This window comes from Cygnus atratus, chromosome 11 (assembly GCF_013377495.2).
Source record: "Cygnus atratus isolate AKBS03 ecotype Queensland, Australia chromosome 11, CAtr_DNAZoo_HiC_assembly, whole genome shotgun sequence".
In the NCBI taxonomy this organism is placed as follows: Eukaryota; Metazoa; Chordata; class Aves; order Anseriformes; family Anatidae; genus Cygnus; species Cygnus atratus.
The window spans coordinates 5444664-5460577 of NC_066372.1; the positions used below are offsets into that span (position 1 = coordinate 5444664).

The 15914-nt window shown below is 36.2% G+C and overlaps 1 protein-coding gene across 5 annotated transcripts in view; it reads left to right on the forward strand.

The window, feature by feature from the left end:
* Positions 1 to 15914, forward strand: part of ENTREP2 (endosomal transmembrane epsin interactor 2) — a 137959-nt gene that overhangs the window by 100886 nt on the left and 21159 nt on the right. For all 5 annotated transcript variants that reach the window (XM_035553867.2, XM_035553864.2, XM_035553865.2 and 2 more), the window contains one exon: positions 6280 to 6387. In XM_035553867.2, the coding sequence (XP_035409760.1) occupies positions 6280 to 6387 (108 nt within the window). The remainder of the gene's footprint in view (positions 1 to 6279; positions 6388 to 15914) is intronic.

Consider the following 15914-nt stretch of genomic DNA (forward strand, 5'->3'; position numbering starts at 1 on the left):
GGCAGCATCAGTGTGAAAATAGGTTGTTCATTTCCCTTCCAGCAGTGAACGTGAGATAACATGACCCATATGTTGGACTGAGATAACAGAAAACTCACCTGCTCTTTTAGATGCCAAATGAAACCTGGAAGGCCTTGACACAAGATTGCAATATATTGTATTTATTTTCAGTGTTAATGCCTATAAAAATTTGTCCTAATTGGTAAATTTCATGTTGGGCCTGGACAAAAGGAGTTGTGCAGCCTTTTGGGGGGAATATGGTGGGTACCTGTTTTGAATGCCTGACAGTTCATTAGCTCTCTTTTCAAGAGATATGAGCAAATTTACTAGAGATGATTATGTAGAGTGTAAAAGAAAAAGCATTTTTTAAAGTCGACTTTGAGTGTATTTTCTCAAAACTTAAGAGTTTTTGAAGGTTGATGAGATAGCAACGTTGTTATTTTCTGCATTTCTTGGTGGGGCAATGTAGTCACTAACATAGTCTGTAGATTACACATAATTGCAAAGATTATAGCTTAGGCAGCTTACATTCATCAGCTAATGTCTAAAAGCGATTGCATTGGAGAAAACATGTTTTGAATGCTCAAATAGCATGTAAAATGTCCAAAAAAAAGGCATCAGGGATCCCTTTCCAGGGCCATTGTTAAGGATTTTAAAAGAATGACACTGCAAAATATTAATCTGTCATTTTGTTTGTTATGGTGTGGCTGGATTTTGCATAACTGTTGGCAGCGCTCGAGGGAGCGCAGCAATACAAACTGTGGCTTCCACCTGCTCAGATACTCAGGGCTTCCAGATAGAAAGAACGTCAGGATTTTTCATTTGCAGCTCACAGAGCCTGTCACCTGAGTCATTTTACCTATCCATAATTCTGGAAACGTGCAAAGAATGAAAGACACATACTGTAGATAGACATATTCTATTTGCATAGCCAGCAATGCCTGCTTGTGTACCTGAAAACACCAGAAAACCTAACTTCTCATTGCTTTTGATGCACATAGGCTTTTCTTGTAGCTAAGCTGCTTGGTGGGTGTAAATATTCTGTGGTGGCAAAAACAATGCTGATGTTGGTTAAATTTTGGAACAGAGTAACTTTCTTACAGCCAGTTCAGAAAATTCAGCTTTTCTGCAAACTACTAGCAATATATTCCACAAGCTCTTCTAGTTTAACAAGTAGACGTAACCCCAAAGGGGAGGTATTTCAGCTTAATTAGAATTAATGCGTGTATACAAGAGGGAGGACAGGAGGAATCTCTTCCATTTCTGTTCAGCCTTCCCAAACGTAAATACTTCTATGATATATCGCTACATATTAGATCTGGTGGAGAGCTCCAGCTTGGTTTCTTGCCAAAATGAAGTGAAACATATGTGCAATGTCAAAGTGGCATTTTTGGCTGAAATACTTCTGCTAGCTCTATTAATAGACCTAACTATTTCACATTGGAGGAATGTTCAAGTTCATCTCAAGCAAAGGTTTGAAAGCTTTGCTTCTTTTTGGCATGTAAGATGGAATCAAAACAGGCTATTCTATACTCACATTATGACATTATTAATTAGCAGTTGGTTTTAACTAGATTAGTTTTTAGCTATTGTGCTGAAGAAAACGCAGTAGAAGAAAAGAGCATGCACACAAAATTAGTTTTTCAAAGCCAGTTGATTAAATATGTAAAAGAATCTGCCAGATCAGTCTGAACACCTTAGTTGGTGATAAATAGGTTTGTTTAACTCACTTTTTAGGGTTATAGCGCTCTTACAGTGTACAGGCCTCTGTTGATGTCATTGAGTTCTTTCTCCAACATTTCATGGAATTCTGTAGTTAAACCATGTTTATTCCGAGAAGTGGTTCAAAGAAAATTTCTGCCTTTTGTTTTAGATAGCACTTAAAATCACAGAATGGTTTGGGTTGGAAGGGGCCTTAAAGACCACCCAGATCCAATCCCCTGCCATGGGCAGGGATACCTCCCACCAGCCCAGGCTGCCCAAAGCCTCATCCAGCCTGGTCTTGGGCACTGCCGGGGATGGGACAGCTTCCCTGGGCAGCCTGTGCCAGGGCCTCACCACCCTCTGAGTGAAGAATTTCTGCACTTCATGCTAATTTGTCCAAATTATTTGTTAATTATTGTCTTTTTTCTTTCATTTATATCCTTTATTTCTCCAAATATCTCAGTGATTCCTCCACATTTTAAAGGTTCAGCCCGTTCTCTTCAGTAACAGCGTATTTCATAAGAATCGTACTAATGGAAGACAAAAAGCCAGTCAGCACATAACACCATTTAACCTGGACAACACACCTCCTTTTCTTGGGCAGACACTGCTTCTCAGTTCACTGAGGTGAGAAGGCTATACCCAACACTCCTTACAATTTTGGCTTGTCAGAATCTGTTTAATAAAAGTTGCTTCAGTGAATTTAACAGCTACCCAAGTTTGCTGCTATTGTGCATATCTGAAAACAATGTTGTGTTATGTTTCCCATCTGAGAAACACTGACAGTGAGACAACGTTGTGTTCTCTGATCAGTGTAGGTATTGCAGAAATCAAACAAAGATCTGTCACTAAATCTCCTGGTTCTTGTATTGGACATAGATTTCCTCCTTGAGACAGCTATAAATGTAGTCGTCTGTGGCAGGTGCTGTGGAGAATGAGGTTAGTCCCTGTTGTGGTTACTGCCTTTTCAGAGACGTTTCCTAAAGGACATCTTAATTGTCATCATGTTCCAGCTGGAATCTGCATAAGCACCAACACTGTCTTTCTGGGTAGCATGTTTGGCCATAGAGGGTTTTAGATTTTGAAAGGCTACTACTTGCCCACTCGCTATTATAGTGCACTAAATGAGTGTGCTATGGATTACCTAATTACCTGTTCAACAGGACACAGGGAAGAAATTTCCTGAAGATGGTAAATAGCCTGATGCTGAATAATGTGTGTTTGGGGGTTGGATTGGGTTTGAGGGTGCAGTGCAAGTGTTACTTGTTGCTTTGTGGGTTGAATCCTTTCTGAATTAAAACATACTTTTGAAAAAAAAAAATAATCAAGTGAGGTAGTAGTCTTGATTTAAGAAATGCCTAGTGATAGTGAGGATACCACAGTCATTGCTCTGTTATTGCTTTCACTGTTAAAAATTTAATTTTTTTCTGAATTTGTTTAGCTTTGCTGTCTTGATACATTTTTGGCTGATATCTTCTCTTTCTAGAACTTCATGAAATACATAAAAATTTTGCATCGCTACATTTGAAACATTCTTATTGCATCTTTACTGACCAGAAAGATTGCAGTGGGAACAGTGCTCTAGCTGTTGTCTGCTTGACCTGGGAAAGGAGTCTGTGGGAAAAGGGCCATTGTTTCGGTGGGCAGTAATCCCTGCCCTATATTATAAACACAATGCTGAAAGGCAAACTGAGTTCAGCTACCCATGGCAAGGGACAAATCTCAAACCACAGCAGAGCTGTGATCAATGTGAGTGTTCAGTCTGGGACAGTACTGCAGCCCAGGGTACTTGCAGACTAAACTTACTTTGTCTGTTGTTTCACAGTAGTTAGCAATGCATAAAAATTAAAACAGTTAGTCTGATGCTGTCTGGAAACATTTTTCCAGAAGAACTGGCAGAGAAGGATAAAATAACTAAACAGAAAATAAAATGCATTGTTTGGCTTTACTCTTTGATTTAGAGTAAGGGAGGAAGGAATTTTTGGGGGAAAAAAATTAATTTTTTCTCTATTCATGTAATGTTAAATGGGTTTTGTGTATTCCCTATTTTTATAAATGACTATAAATACAGTGTTACTGATTCCTACTATTATAGTTGCTGTTTGATATTTCAGTTGAACTTTCACTAACCACCAATATACAACTATTTTGTGGTTTAAAGGGCTTAAAATCCTTTAAAAAGTAACTGCCTCTCTTTTGATGGGAAATAGTCCAGTGTTTGTCTTCTGTTACAGGAGTGGAGGAGTACTAGTAGGTGACCTCATACCATTTTGATGCTAGCCACTTGATAATTTTCCACAGAAACAGTTTTCAGATTAGCTAGACTAATATCTAATATTAATGCTTTGTCTATATTGCTTGACGCACCAGGTATGTTAGGTGATAACTTAGATTTAATAACAGTAATAACAAAATAGATGTGAAGTAAAATACCACAATATTCACCTTAAAAGCCCCACTCCTGTGTGTTTTTAAAGTTTCAGGCTTTTATAGTTTCTCTCATCTGGTGCTTTTCAGTTTATCTTGCAGTCTGCTCTTCTGTAATTATGAAGTAATTGTACAGGTTCTTTTTTGTTTGCTGTTTTATTCCTTTTCATGTCTATAATGAGCTTTACTTAGCATAGATTTAGCAGAGAGCTAGCATAGCCTCTTTCAAAAATCTTAAACTCAGATAAGTATAAGTAAGAATGAGGTTTGCTCTGTAGCATTTCTCAAATAAAAATAGTTTTGTCTTTGTGGTTTTGCTTCTGTCCTTACCCAGGAGCAGGACAAAGAGGATAGTAGTTCTACAGGGAAGGATCTGGAGCTCTGTGGACAGAAGATAAGTCAGTAATTTACTGTTGCAAAACCCCTCAGTTATCACCGCAGGATGTGTAAGGACGAGTATAGTTTATAAAGGACAAATGATAATCCTGACGCTTAGAGTCAACATTTGCAAGACCTCAGTTATGCCCCATTTAGAATTCTGCATTTGAGGAAAAATGTGGAGGAGCTTGAAGGTGAACCAGAGGAAATTGAAGAATATAATCAGAGGCCTAAAAAATTGGTCTTGGTCAAGGCTTTCAAGAAGTTGGGTTAATAAAGGAGGAAAGACTTTAAGCGTGATGACTGAGTCTAAAAATGTAAACACTGCGTTAACGGCCTGTTCTCAAAAGCTGTGGAAGAAAAAGAGCAGTGGTTGTTTACTGTGGGCTGGACATAAGGGAAACATTTTAATGGTAATTGCAGGTGGTTAAACATCGGAATTGTGGGATGGAGCGAGCTGTGGGGTCTTTAGGAACAGATGAAAGAAACATCTGTCCTGAGGTACAGAAGCAGTATGAGGGCCTTAGGGACACTTTATATCAAAGTTGTAAATTAGGATCCAGAGTGTATTATTGAGCATAGATGGTATCAAGTTATACCTCTGGATTAGCTAAAACTTTTGGTTCTAAAGGCCTGTAGTTTGCAACTTAGATCCTTTAGAAGGCTTTTTATGCACAGAGTGTTTTTACTCGTGGTATATTAACAATTTGGGGATTGTTTCTCATCTGTTCTCTGTGAAATACTTTTACTGGCTATTCTGAATACTGATTGAGCAACATCGTTGTCACAAGTACAACAGCAGGTAGGCAGTTGCTGTAGAAGGACTGTAGTGGTTTTGAAACGTTACCGGCACGTTGGATGAACCGCTGTTCCTTTTCTTTACTTGTAAGGAAAATAAAAATCCAGTCATTGGAAGAAATGGATGCTTTTTTTTAATTATAACTTTCTTTTTTGTTTTTAATTATACCTATAATTAAAATGTTTCTCTCATTCTACTTAGTAAATAGAAATACTTGTTTTGTTTGAAAATGTATTAAAAACAAAACCAATGTGACAGTATGCACTTCCTTCGTCAGCACAAGGTGAAACACGCAGATGCAGTCAGTGCTTTTTTCTCATACCTAAAAATATGTATGTTTCTTTCTAATGTTTCAGATGCGTAGAATATCTGATATAGGGTAAATTTCTAGATTTCGTGCTACATTTTCCATTGATTTTTTTTAACCCATAACCCTAATGGTAGATTTCAAATATTGAAGGCAATGAAATTTCTTTGTGTGTTTTTGTTTTGCTTTGTTTTTAACCAGAAGTGCATTTCTTAGTATTTTGCTAGTGAGAGCTGTAGCTTGGGGTCTACTATGAAAGCAGCAATTTGTCTTTTGCAAAGTAGCTGGAAAACTTGAAGTATTAATATTTATGACGAAATCCCTAATACCAAATGTAGTTTGATAGGTGGGGAAGGGAAGATCATAGAGTCATTTGTGTCGGAAGGGACCCGTGAGGTCAAGTACAGCCATCATACTACTAGGAAGTCCAGTACTAAACCACGTCCCTAAAGATGTTTGTCTCTGATTTAAGATGTTTGTCTCTGGATTGTTTGCTGCTGGTTTAAAAGACAGTATTATATGCTGAATGAGTTCTACACAGCTAATTTAGACCATATGAAATTGATAGCAAGTGACAGTGATTATTATCAAATTGCTAAAAATATTTCCTGTCCTTTGTGTCCCTGAGATAAGAGATGATATTCTGATGCATGTCTTTTCACAGGATCTGTTGTTCAGTGTATGCGCTCTCAATATCATCTCCACCATTGTCTGTGCTTTGGCAACAGCGATGTGTTGCATGCAGATGGTTTCTTCTGATCTTCTGCAAATGGTGAGTATGTTTCAGTGACAACACAGGATGTTGTCCAACATAACATATTTTCCTAATTTATGTATGCTCATTTGTACCTACTTCTTGCTTGTAAACTTAGTCCTGTGTGTCTTTGTGTAGTGTTAGAATGCGTGTACATGGGTGTGTGTTTTATCTGTGTACATCTGTATAAATACAGCATGCAGATGTATGCAACATGAATAGCTGCTGCATTAGAGGTGTTTACATATTATTTTAGGGAGTTATATTCAGGATTTTGCAATTGGGAGTAAATTAGCTTTGTTACCAGGGTTATAAACAAGGTTCAGTTTATATGTGCACATTCCATTTTCTGTCATTGTGTGTATATTATCTTCAGTTTGCACACTATCCAGAGCAATTACTTAGCTTTGAGATACTACTTTTCTAGTATGAGAACTATATAGTGTGAGAACTACGAGTTCAGAAGTGGAACTTTTCACAGCACTGTGCCAATGATAATATTTCCCATAAGGAAAACATGTTTGGCTCCAGAACAGCACTTGTGTTTAACTTAGTTAAAATATATCCTCAGTCTGTGACATGAAGGAATTTCTTCATGTGTTATAATACAAGTCAGGCAAAATAAAATAATGTTACATAAATGCATCTTTTCTTGTAGCACTCTGCGTTCATATTGTGCGCACTTGTAGCCACTTACAAACAGTGCTTATGGACATAGTGGATGTCAAACAGCATTGACAAAATTAATCATTTCAGCTCAGGACACATTGCACTTTAAATCTTAAAGGATTTTTATCCATTGTAGTTATTCTTTGTTTTCATGCACTCCCCAACCCCCATGATATTTGCTGCAGGATTCCCCTGAATAAAGATCTTGCTCACAAAATAACTTTGCAGTGATGACAGGGAGACAGACTGATCACCACACCTGCAAAGTTCTGTCCGTCTAACGTAACAAGGGTTGCAGTGATCCAGGAGTGGAATCATGTGTTCAGAGAACCTTAACCTAGACTTTATTTTGTGTTAAGAAGAAGAAGAATGTACAGATGACAACGAACCAAGAATGATACTAAAGTACATCAGACAGGCATGCACAAGATGTAGTAACTTCAATAGGAATACATTAAAAGCACACAATTTTTCTCTGCACCACTTCTTTCTTCACTTCTTCCATAGAAGTGTTTCTTTACGATGTGGCTGTGCTACCATTAAATCAGTTTCTTTTTACTTCCCGTGCTTTGTGCTTCCGGCTTTTTGTCCTCTTCTTAGTTCTCTGTTCCCCCAGCCTTTCAGCTCTCTTAATAAGAATTTTCTTCCCTCTCCACAGAAGAAGGGAAATACATATTTCTTTATGCTCAGCCCCAGCCCCTTGTTTATCCTTAAGCTTTTCCCTTTCTTTTTTTCAAGTTGCTGAGCCAGATTCTAACCAGGCCTAAGTGAACGTAACTTCCCTGGGGCTATGCTGACTTAGACCAACTGATCTTTGACCTGAAGATTTCTTTTTTCTTCCGCTATTTTCAGTCTATTGTCCCGTGATGTTTGGTCCCCTTTTGCTACACCCAGAAATCTGATTTACTTCCTTTTTTCTTGCTTGTAAATCCTTGATGCATATTTTTTCTTTTACTTTCCACCAAGGTATCCATTTTCTCTTAGCAGGGTTCTATCCCACTGGAAGTTTAAGATTGCAGCACTGAGATACCATCCCTTTCAGAAGACATGGTTTTATTTATTATATTCATTCTATTACTCTGTTCTTACTGTATTCAAGAGCTGCATTGGCTCTCTTCTAGGAAGAGGAGCTATAAAAATACAATTTCTACCCAACAACAGTATCATTAAGTATGGAAAATCCTCCTCAGACATCATTAGGTTATACAGCCTTTAAACTTGCTGTCATTAGCTTGCCACTCGCTGTGGCTCGTGTGCTGTGTTAGCATTCATCTCAAAAATTAACCAGTTAGAATGGTGAATTTCTGCAAGTTACTCAATCCTGAAATAATGTCTAGTTTTTCTCTGGTACAAGGCTATTCTGTGTGCTTCAGGTATTTTATTTCCTAGCAACATTCAGCTGGTATGTAATACAGTTTCACGAAAATCTGCAGCAGTGTTTCGTGAGTATCTGCCTCCATGTGTAACTTTTGCAAACAGTGAGTATGTGATTCACACAAAAAAACTGGCAGTATTTTATTGGTAACTGCTACCTTTTGATGTGCTGATCTATTAGTAAAAATGTCATGAAAGCTATAAACAAAAGCTATCCAATAGTACACACAGATTAAATTTTCCAGTAAATTTGAAGGGTTTTGTTTGAAATAATTCCATGGAGCAAATACTTGCTTTGAAGTGTTACGGGAAAAAATACTAGTTCTTCTGTGAGCCAAGCATTTGCTTCCTTGGGCCCAGGTTTGAAATATGCCAGGTTTGAATGATCAGCCCTAGAGGCTGTACCTAGAGGTGTTAGACTCACAGGAATTAAGCAGCATGAGCAGAAAAGAATCATTAACGATCCTTAAAAGGACTGCTTCATTTCAGTCCTTTTTTTTTCCCCTGAACTTTCTTAACCATGTGAACTATCACACATATCCTAACCTGCTTTAATTACTTTGAAGATAAAGTTCAAGCCTCAAGTGAGGGATCAAAGAAATAGAGAGAATAAATATAGAAAGTCAAATGCCTTGGCAAAAATAATTATACCCTATGATACATTATAACCCATAATAACTGTACTTGATTCGTTTTCTGTAAGCTGTCAGTATTATCCATCTTTTTCTTTGTATTTGTTCTAATACAAAGATATCTACCATTTTTGGTGGATGTTCTTTTAAATGTTATTAAACTCATGTTTACATTGACCTAATGTATGCAATAATTCATAGATTTATGCCAATCCTACTCTTCTGTTAGTGATAGTTCCTGGGTAGAAAAAAAAAAAGTGCTTCAGTACATGTTTTATAATGGCACCAATGATATTTAAGCTTTATAGGTCCTTAATTTAACAAGTAAGAACGCTTTCTTTCTAAACTCCGTTTTCTTAATGCACAGTTTTTGTTACCTGTTCTCATTTTGAACAGCATTCAGGAAGTTTAGGGTGTAAATTATCCTTTTGTTAAAATAGATATGCGGGCACTGACTAAAGTAAGATTCAGTGGGACCTGGATTATTTGCTGCTGTTGCTGTATTGATGATTATTTAGTGCTTTGTTGACTCAGTTTTCAAAGTTGTCTGTCTTCTGGATTAGAAAAAGGGAACTGACCTCTGCCAAATTACCATAAAATTTAAGAGATACTTATATTCAAGAAACAGAATTTGTTTCTGTGCCTGATGACTTTTTTTTTAAGACACATTTTGGAAGAAATCTATTATAGTTTTTTGTTTCACTGGAGAAAAGCTATATAGTATTTCAATTAAGTGATTGTTTTGCTTAATATCATAACAACCATGCAAGGCACTGGATACGTAGCCTGCTACAACTCAGCTCTTTTTTTATATGACTTTATTTTATTTAATGTAACAAAATCTAAAAGTTATCTAATCATAGCATATTTTATTGGTTATTTGCCAATTTTAACACTAGATTTACTACTCTACATATAAAGTAGAAGGAATACATTAGAAAAACGTAACTGTTCCCATTTTCAGGACGTGAAGAACCACGCAAATTCATGTGGTACGACTCATGCTTACCTAAATTGATATGTTTTATCTGAAACCTAACCTGAGGACTTAGTCTAAAAATCAGATAAGAACAGGATTTGCAGTCATGTATATGTGTAGGTGTCCTAAATAGAAGTTGAATCTCTGATCCAGTTGATCCAAGGACAGCCGGATATAAGCATGCTTTTCTGTTTTTATCCTCTGTTCACTATGGTGTGTAACTTCTGTTGCTGTGTCTGAATTTCATAAAAGTTCTCTTTCATCTGATATGCTCTTGATCAGCATGTATTACTAATTGTCACCACAGTAAATGAGAAAGCATTCTACCTGGCAGTCCTGAAAAGCAAGCACTGGGGCTCAAGCACCCAGCATCCATTTCGGTTCTTGTAGGGCATGTCTGAGAAGTGTACTGCCATTAAAATGTGTGAGCCAGTTTGGGAGGTGGCAAACAGAATGCCAGCAGAAATGTACCTAAATGCTGACAGTGTTTAACAGGCAGAGATATTCACCTCTTACATGGGAGACCTCAAGTATATCTCTGAAATTTGATCTGTTGCCACTTCAAAATTATTCATGTACACGTGAGTAAAGACTCACTAAAAAGTCCATCTGCTGGGTGAATACCAAATATCAAAATGCCTGTGAATGACACTGAGCAGACTGTGGAACTTTTAGTGTAATTACAAGACTGAAGATGACATAGCACTTTTGGATATCAGCAATGTGATTCCAGATTCTTTGGATACTGGTATAAATGAGACTGTTGTTTAGGGCTTGAATCTCTTCATTATATTCTGATTCTGTTATTGTCACACTCCATATTAATACATGGGTGTTATTTGAAGTTTTGGAACCCCCACAGCCCCCCCTCAGGCTCTTCATGTCAACATAACTTGGCAGGTGTTCTTTGTTCAGAACACTCAACTGCTGGTCTCTTATCACTTCATAATATATCAGTTATGATTTCTTAAAAATAAGTGACATTGCATAACTAATAAGGGGATGATAATGCCAGGAAGAGGAATTATAGAGCAGGCAGCTTTGGTGAGAGTCTCTTTTTTCAGGTCTGGTAATAGTATGTTTTCTCAATCACGTGTCTCCTGGAAATATCACAAACTACTTTTACTGCTTTACATTTTAGTTTCCTTTAGTTTTTACTTTTGAGTTCATAAAAGTAGAAATGTTGAAAGTGTTGTCAGAAACCAAGCTGAAATTTGCTGTTCATCAGAAACCAGAATAAATCTCTAAGTACTTACTAGTCACCAGTAATAAAAAGAAATATAACAACTTCTTTCAGCACTGCTCCTCTTTGTTAGTGTGTTTTATAGAATTTGTTTTCATGAATAAAATTTCGCTGAATTTTTCACAAGTAGCATTTCATGTGAGTTTGAGAAAGGGAATGATGTCTTTGATTTGAAGTGTTGAAATATAAATTCTGGTGGTAAGATCTTATCCTGCAAGCAGCAAGATCTTACTCTGGAAGAAAAAAAAGCTGAAAAGAGGAAAGGATAAAAAAGGATAAGAAAATAAGTTTACTTGGTTGGTTGGTTTTGTTTGGTTGGTTTTTGTTTGTTCTTTTTGTTTTAATACGTGCAGTTCAGTTTCTGGAATATTTCAGGTGTAGCATATAGCACAGGACTAGGTGAACCATTGTGGGTTTGAGCTTTTATTACAGGACACAAAATCTTATTTGCCTAGGTTGTTCCTTCTTTGAGTTGACTAATTCAAGAAGTACTAATTCAAAAATTTCACCCCACTTTACCCTTTCTCACAGGTGCAAATTTCCTTTGTTACATGTTTTGCTACTTGGGACAGTTTAAGACTGCACTCCATTCCAGGGCTTCCCAGAGCTGTTCTTTCTGCATACACACTCCTCCAGCAGATAATGTGAATCACATCAAATTATGTCAGTGTTCTGAAATGTGAAGAAACATTCCTTAATAACCAAGCTGCCACTTCCAGGATATTTCATTTGTTGCTTTAAGGCAGTTTCACTTTGCATCATGTCAGATGAATGGCAACTGCAAAAATTCACGGTATTTTCTCCAGAAGGAGAAATTGCTTCAGCTAGGTAAAGAAATACAAGAAATTGTGCCCAGTGTGGCCAAGTTAAAGCCTGAGGTACACCTACTCCATTCTTTCTTCCACTCCAAAAATGTTTGTATGGTACTTATCCTAGAAGTACAGGTACTGATACCATTCAGTGTGTTCTGATGTTATCACCACCACTACTAACTGTTCATCATACTATATGGTATCTAAAACAATCTGTTATTTTATAAAGGAAACAAGGTAATGACACAGCTCATGCTGTGCTACAGCACATGCAAGCTGTAACTTACTGTTTCCATCAGTCATAATGATAATTCAGTGTGTCATTAATAATTTAAGCTGTATGCAATACTGAAATTAATACAGAAAAATAATTTATAAATCATTTGCATGCTGTTGAATGTAAGTTCTGCAGTGCAGTCACACTACATGGCGGTCGACTTGTACTTAGTGATCAGAGAAAAAGCTCCCACCAATTTGGATGTAAGACAGTGCTTTGCTTTTCTTAGAGAGGTCTGTACCTCTCTATATATCTATATTGCTATATATCACTATATGGAAAGAAAATAAGGTTATATAGTAACTCAGAATGTTGAAAAACTTCTAAAAGAAGGACTTACACATTTTTAAACAAAGTTTTCATGTAATTTCAGGATATTAAGAGTAAAATATAAGTAATTAGACAAGTCAAACAATAAATGTTCTGAGGGGAGGTGAAACAGCAGTAAAGCTAACGTCAAACAGCTCTTTTTCATTTCTTACACTTATTTTATTCTGATTCTGTACATTCTCTCACTATTTTTTTCTTTTTTTTGTTTTGTTTTGGTGTTGATCATTCATATATCAATATGTACTAGCATTGCAAACATTACACGGAGCTCTCAAGTTGCTGCCCAGGCCTTTCTTTTTGTTTTCATGGATGCTTAAAGCTTTTTCTCTTCTAAGCATTAGCTCTTTAATTCATTGGATTTGTTGAAATTTATACTCTATTATAATGCTTTGCTACTTAAAGCTTTCTTATGCAACAGAAGGTAGTTTCATTCATACTGGTTAGATTGCAAATCTGTTGTGAGTATCAGTTGAATTTGTTTCTGAAATAAAACTATGTATTTTCTTGGCTGGGTTTTGAACGTGTGAAAACTGAAAGGACAATAGGATAGATTAATTATCTCAACTCTAAATGTTCTTTTTCTGTACTTACTTGTAATTGAAATAATCTTTTCCAATTTAATGTGAGGGTTGTAGCAATGTGTCAACTTTAAATTTACATTACTCTTTTTAGGGTTGTTGGTTTTTAGAAAAATACATTACTAGCTTTTGCCGTGAGTTACTATTTCTTAAATAAAATTTCATTCAATCATTAGTTTTTCCAGTAGTTATACCTATGTTAGTGATAGTAGAAGTTTTTCATCTAAGAAGAAATTGGAATTTAATAAGGAATGGGGATACAAAGCGGTCTACTGAGATCCTTTGTACTTAAGCAGGATAGCTCATCTCTATTGCTGTATTCTATTCATTGAACAAGTGAAATTTTATTGGCTCAAATTTGTATGATAGCATAGAAAAATCAGTGTAGCAAGTATATTCAAACTATATAGATGTCAGAATATGTACAGACAAGTTGTGTGTTAGCACTGTGTAGTAGCATGGGCCTTTATGTGAAGCTCAAAGCTTTCTGACATCTATCTTCTGAAGGAAACTAATCGGTTGGAATTCTTCAATTGTGCTTTCTCTCTATGGTGAATTTTTTTGCATTGATAGCTAAAAATGAGACAATCTGTCTATTTTGAAATAGTTTTGTTCCAAGACAGGAGAGAGACCACCTAGAATCCAGATTCAGTGGTAGCTATGGTGATATCGAAGACAGAATTCTGCTGTTTATGCTGCACTTGTCCTGCTGATTATTTGAAACTGCACAACGCTGTTGGCAAAACTAGCATCGTATCTAACATGTTGAACTAACACATGTATTGTTTTGTAAATGAGAGGTTTTTTTAATAAGCTTATCTTGAGAAAGATTTAAAGCTTATCTTGAGATAAATATAAGCTTTAAAAATCTAAATCTAAAGATAAATCTAAAAAAGCTTATCTTGAGTTCCATCGCCCAGGGCATTAGAACACTTAACTATTTCCTCTGGTCCCCCATTCATAGCTGGAAGGCAGAGCAATTACTAAAAACCATGTATAGTTTGTGCTGTAGTTTAGGAACACTTATTACGTATGGTGACAGATTTTCACTATAAATCACTACCATTTCCTTTCACACAAATTTCCTTTTTAAAATAAAATCTCTTATAAATGAGGAAGAAAAAAAAGTGCAAGAAAAAAAATAGAAGTCCAAACATTTTTCCTGGTTTATATCTCAAATTAATTAATCTCAGAACAATTCAGAACTTTTTAAATTTATATGTTGCTATATATATATATTTATAAAAGTTACTCTAAAGAATAATTCTATTGTATTGGTTTCTTTTTTTAGTTAATATTTCTAATATATCACTCAAATACCTCAAGTAAAGCAGCTCAGTATGAGAACAAGATCTTGCTAGCATTGTCTAGCCTTTTATCTTGGTGTATCATGCTGAAATAGTAATAATAATTTTAAAAAAAACTTCTAGCAGAAGCTTCAAATTAATTGAGAGTTGATCTTAAGTTACTAAATACTTAGTACTTTAATTATATCAAAACCTAAATGTTCTTTTTTTTTTCTTCCCACAAACGTCACTTAGCAGTGCTGTGAAGCCCAGTAGACGGTGCTTTTAGAAATATCACGCACTGCAGGTAACATATGTCCATAGAAACATCCGGAGTGTAAATATAGTCAGATAACTATTCCCCTTGCTCCCACCAAAAATAAAGAAAAAAGCCCAATGGGAACCTTTGGTGTAGAAAAACTTAATCTTAGAAAATGTACCATTCTCTATTCCAAATTCTATGGGTAGAATAAGAATATGCACTATTTAAGAATATTTAAAATACAGAGTCAGTACTTCAGGAAAGCTGTATTGCCACAGACCAGTCTCTGTGGGGCTTCAGAGCTAATGGCTTGTGGTGGTTATAGAAACAGCAACTGGAAACAATGGAGTACAACATTTTGAATGTATGTTTTCCTTATCCTTACCTTCTATTGCAATTTCCCTTTGAGCTCAGGGCAGCCTGTAAGTCTGGCTTGATCCTTCTGTTCTTGCAGACAATTAGTATCTACCTTCCTCTCCAGGAAATACTAACTCCACAATTTTAAAAAAGGAGAAAAGCAACCTGTCCAGGAGGAGGACAACAGTTAATTGAAGACAAGTATTCTTACAAAGAGCTTTTATTATAGATAACATGCCAATATTTAATTATATGCAATTATTTTTTTTCCTATCCCCAGGAATTGGCAAGTTTTTAGAAATGTCAGAGAGAGACTGAAATGAGGATAATGAGTACTGGAATCTCCAAAGGAATTATTTCAAAGTTACAGTGTAAATGTATTAAATGTGATATGGAAGGCAGAGTTAATTACATACAGGTATGGGAAGTAGTCTCGATAAGAAGGTTGCCCTACAGCACTAGTGGCATACTCATGTATGGCAGTTACTGTTTTAGAGATGTCATGGTTGCTGAGCAGTAAATCACTGTTGTTCACATGGAGTCAACAGTGCTGATCAGCTGCAGAGTACACAGAATGGAGGATGTCTTTGTTCTGGTTTGGTGGGGATGAACCATACCTGAAATATAGATGAGGAGTTCTTAGTCTTACAGATCTGGGGTAGAAGGACTTACCACGTTGTATTACATAAGGTAACTGTTTCTGTAGAGAATTAAATTTACAGTTCTGTCTGCTGTTTTGTCAATTC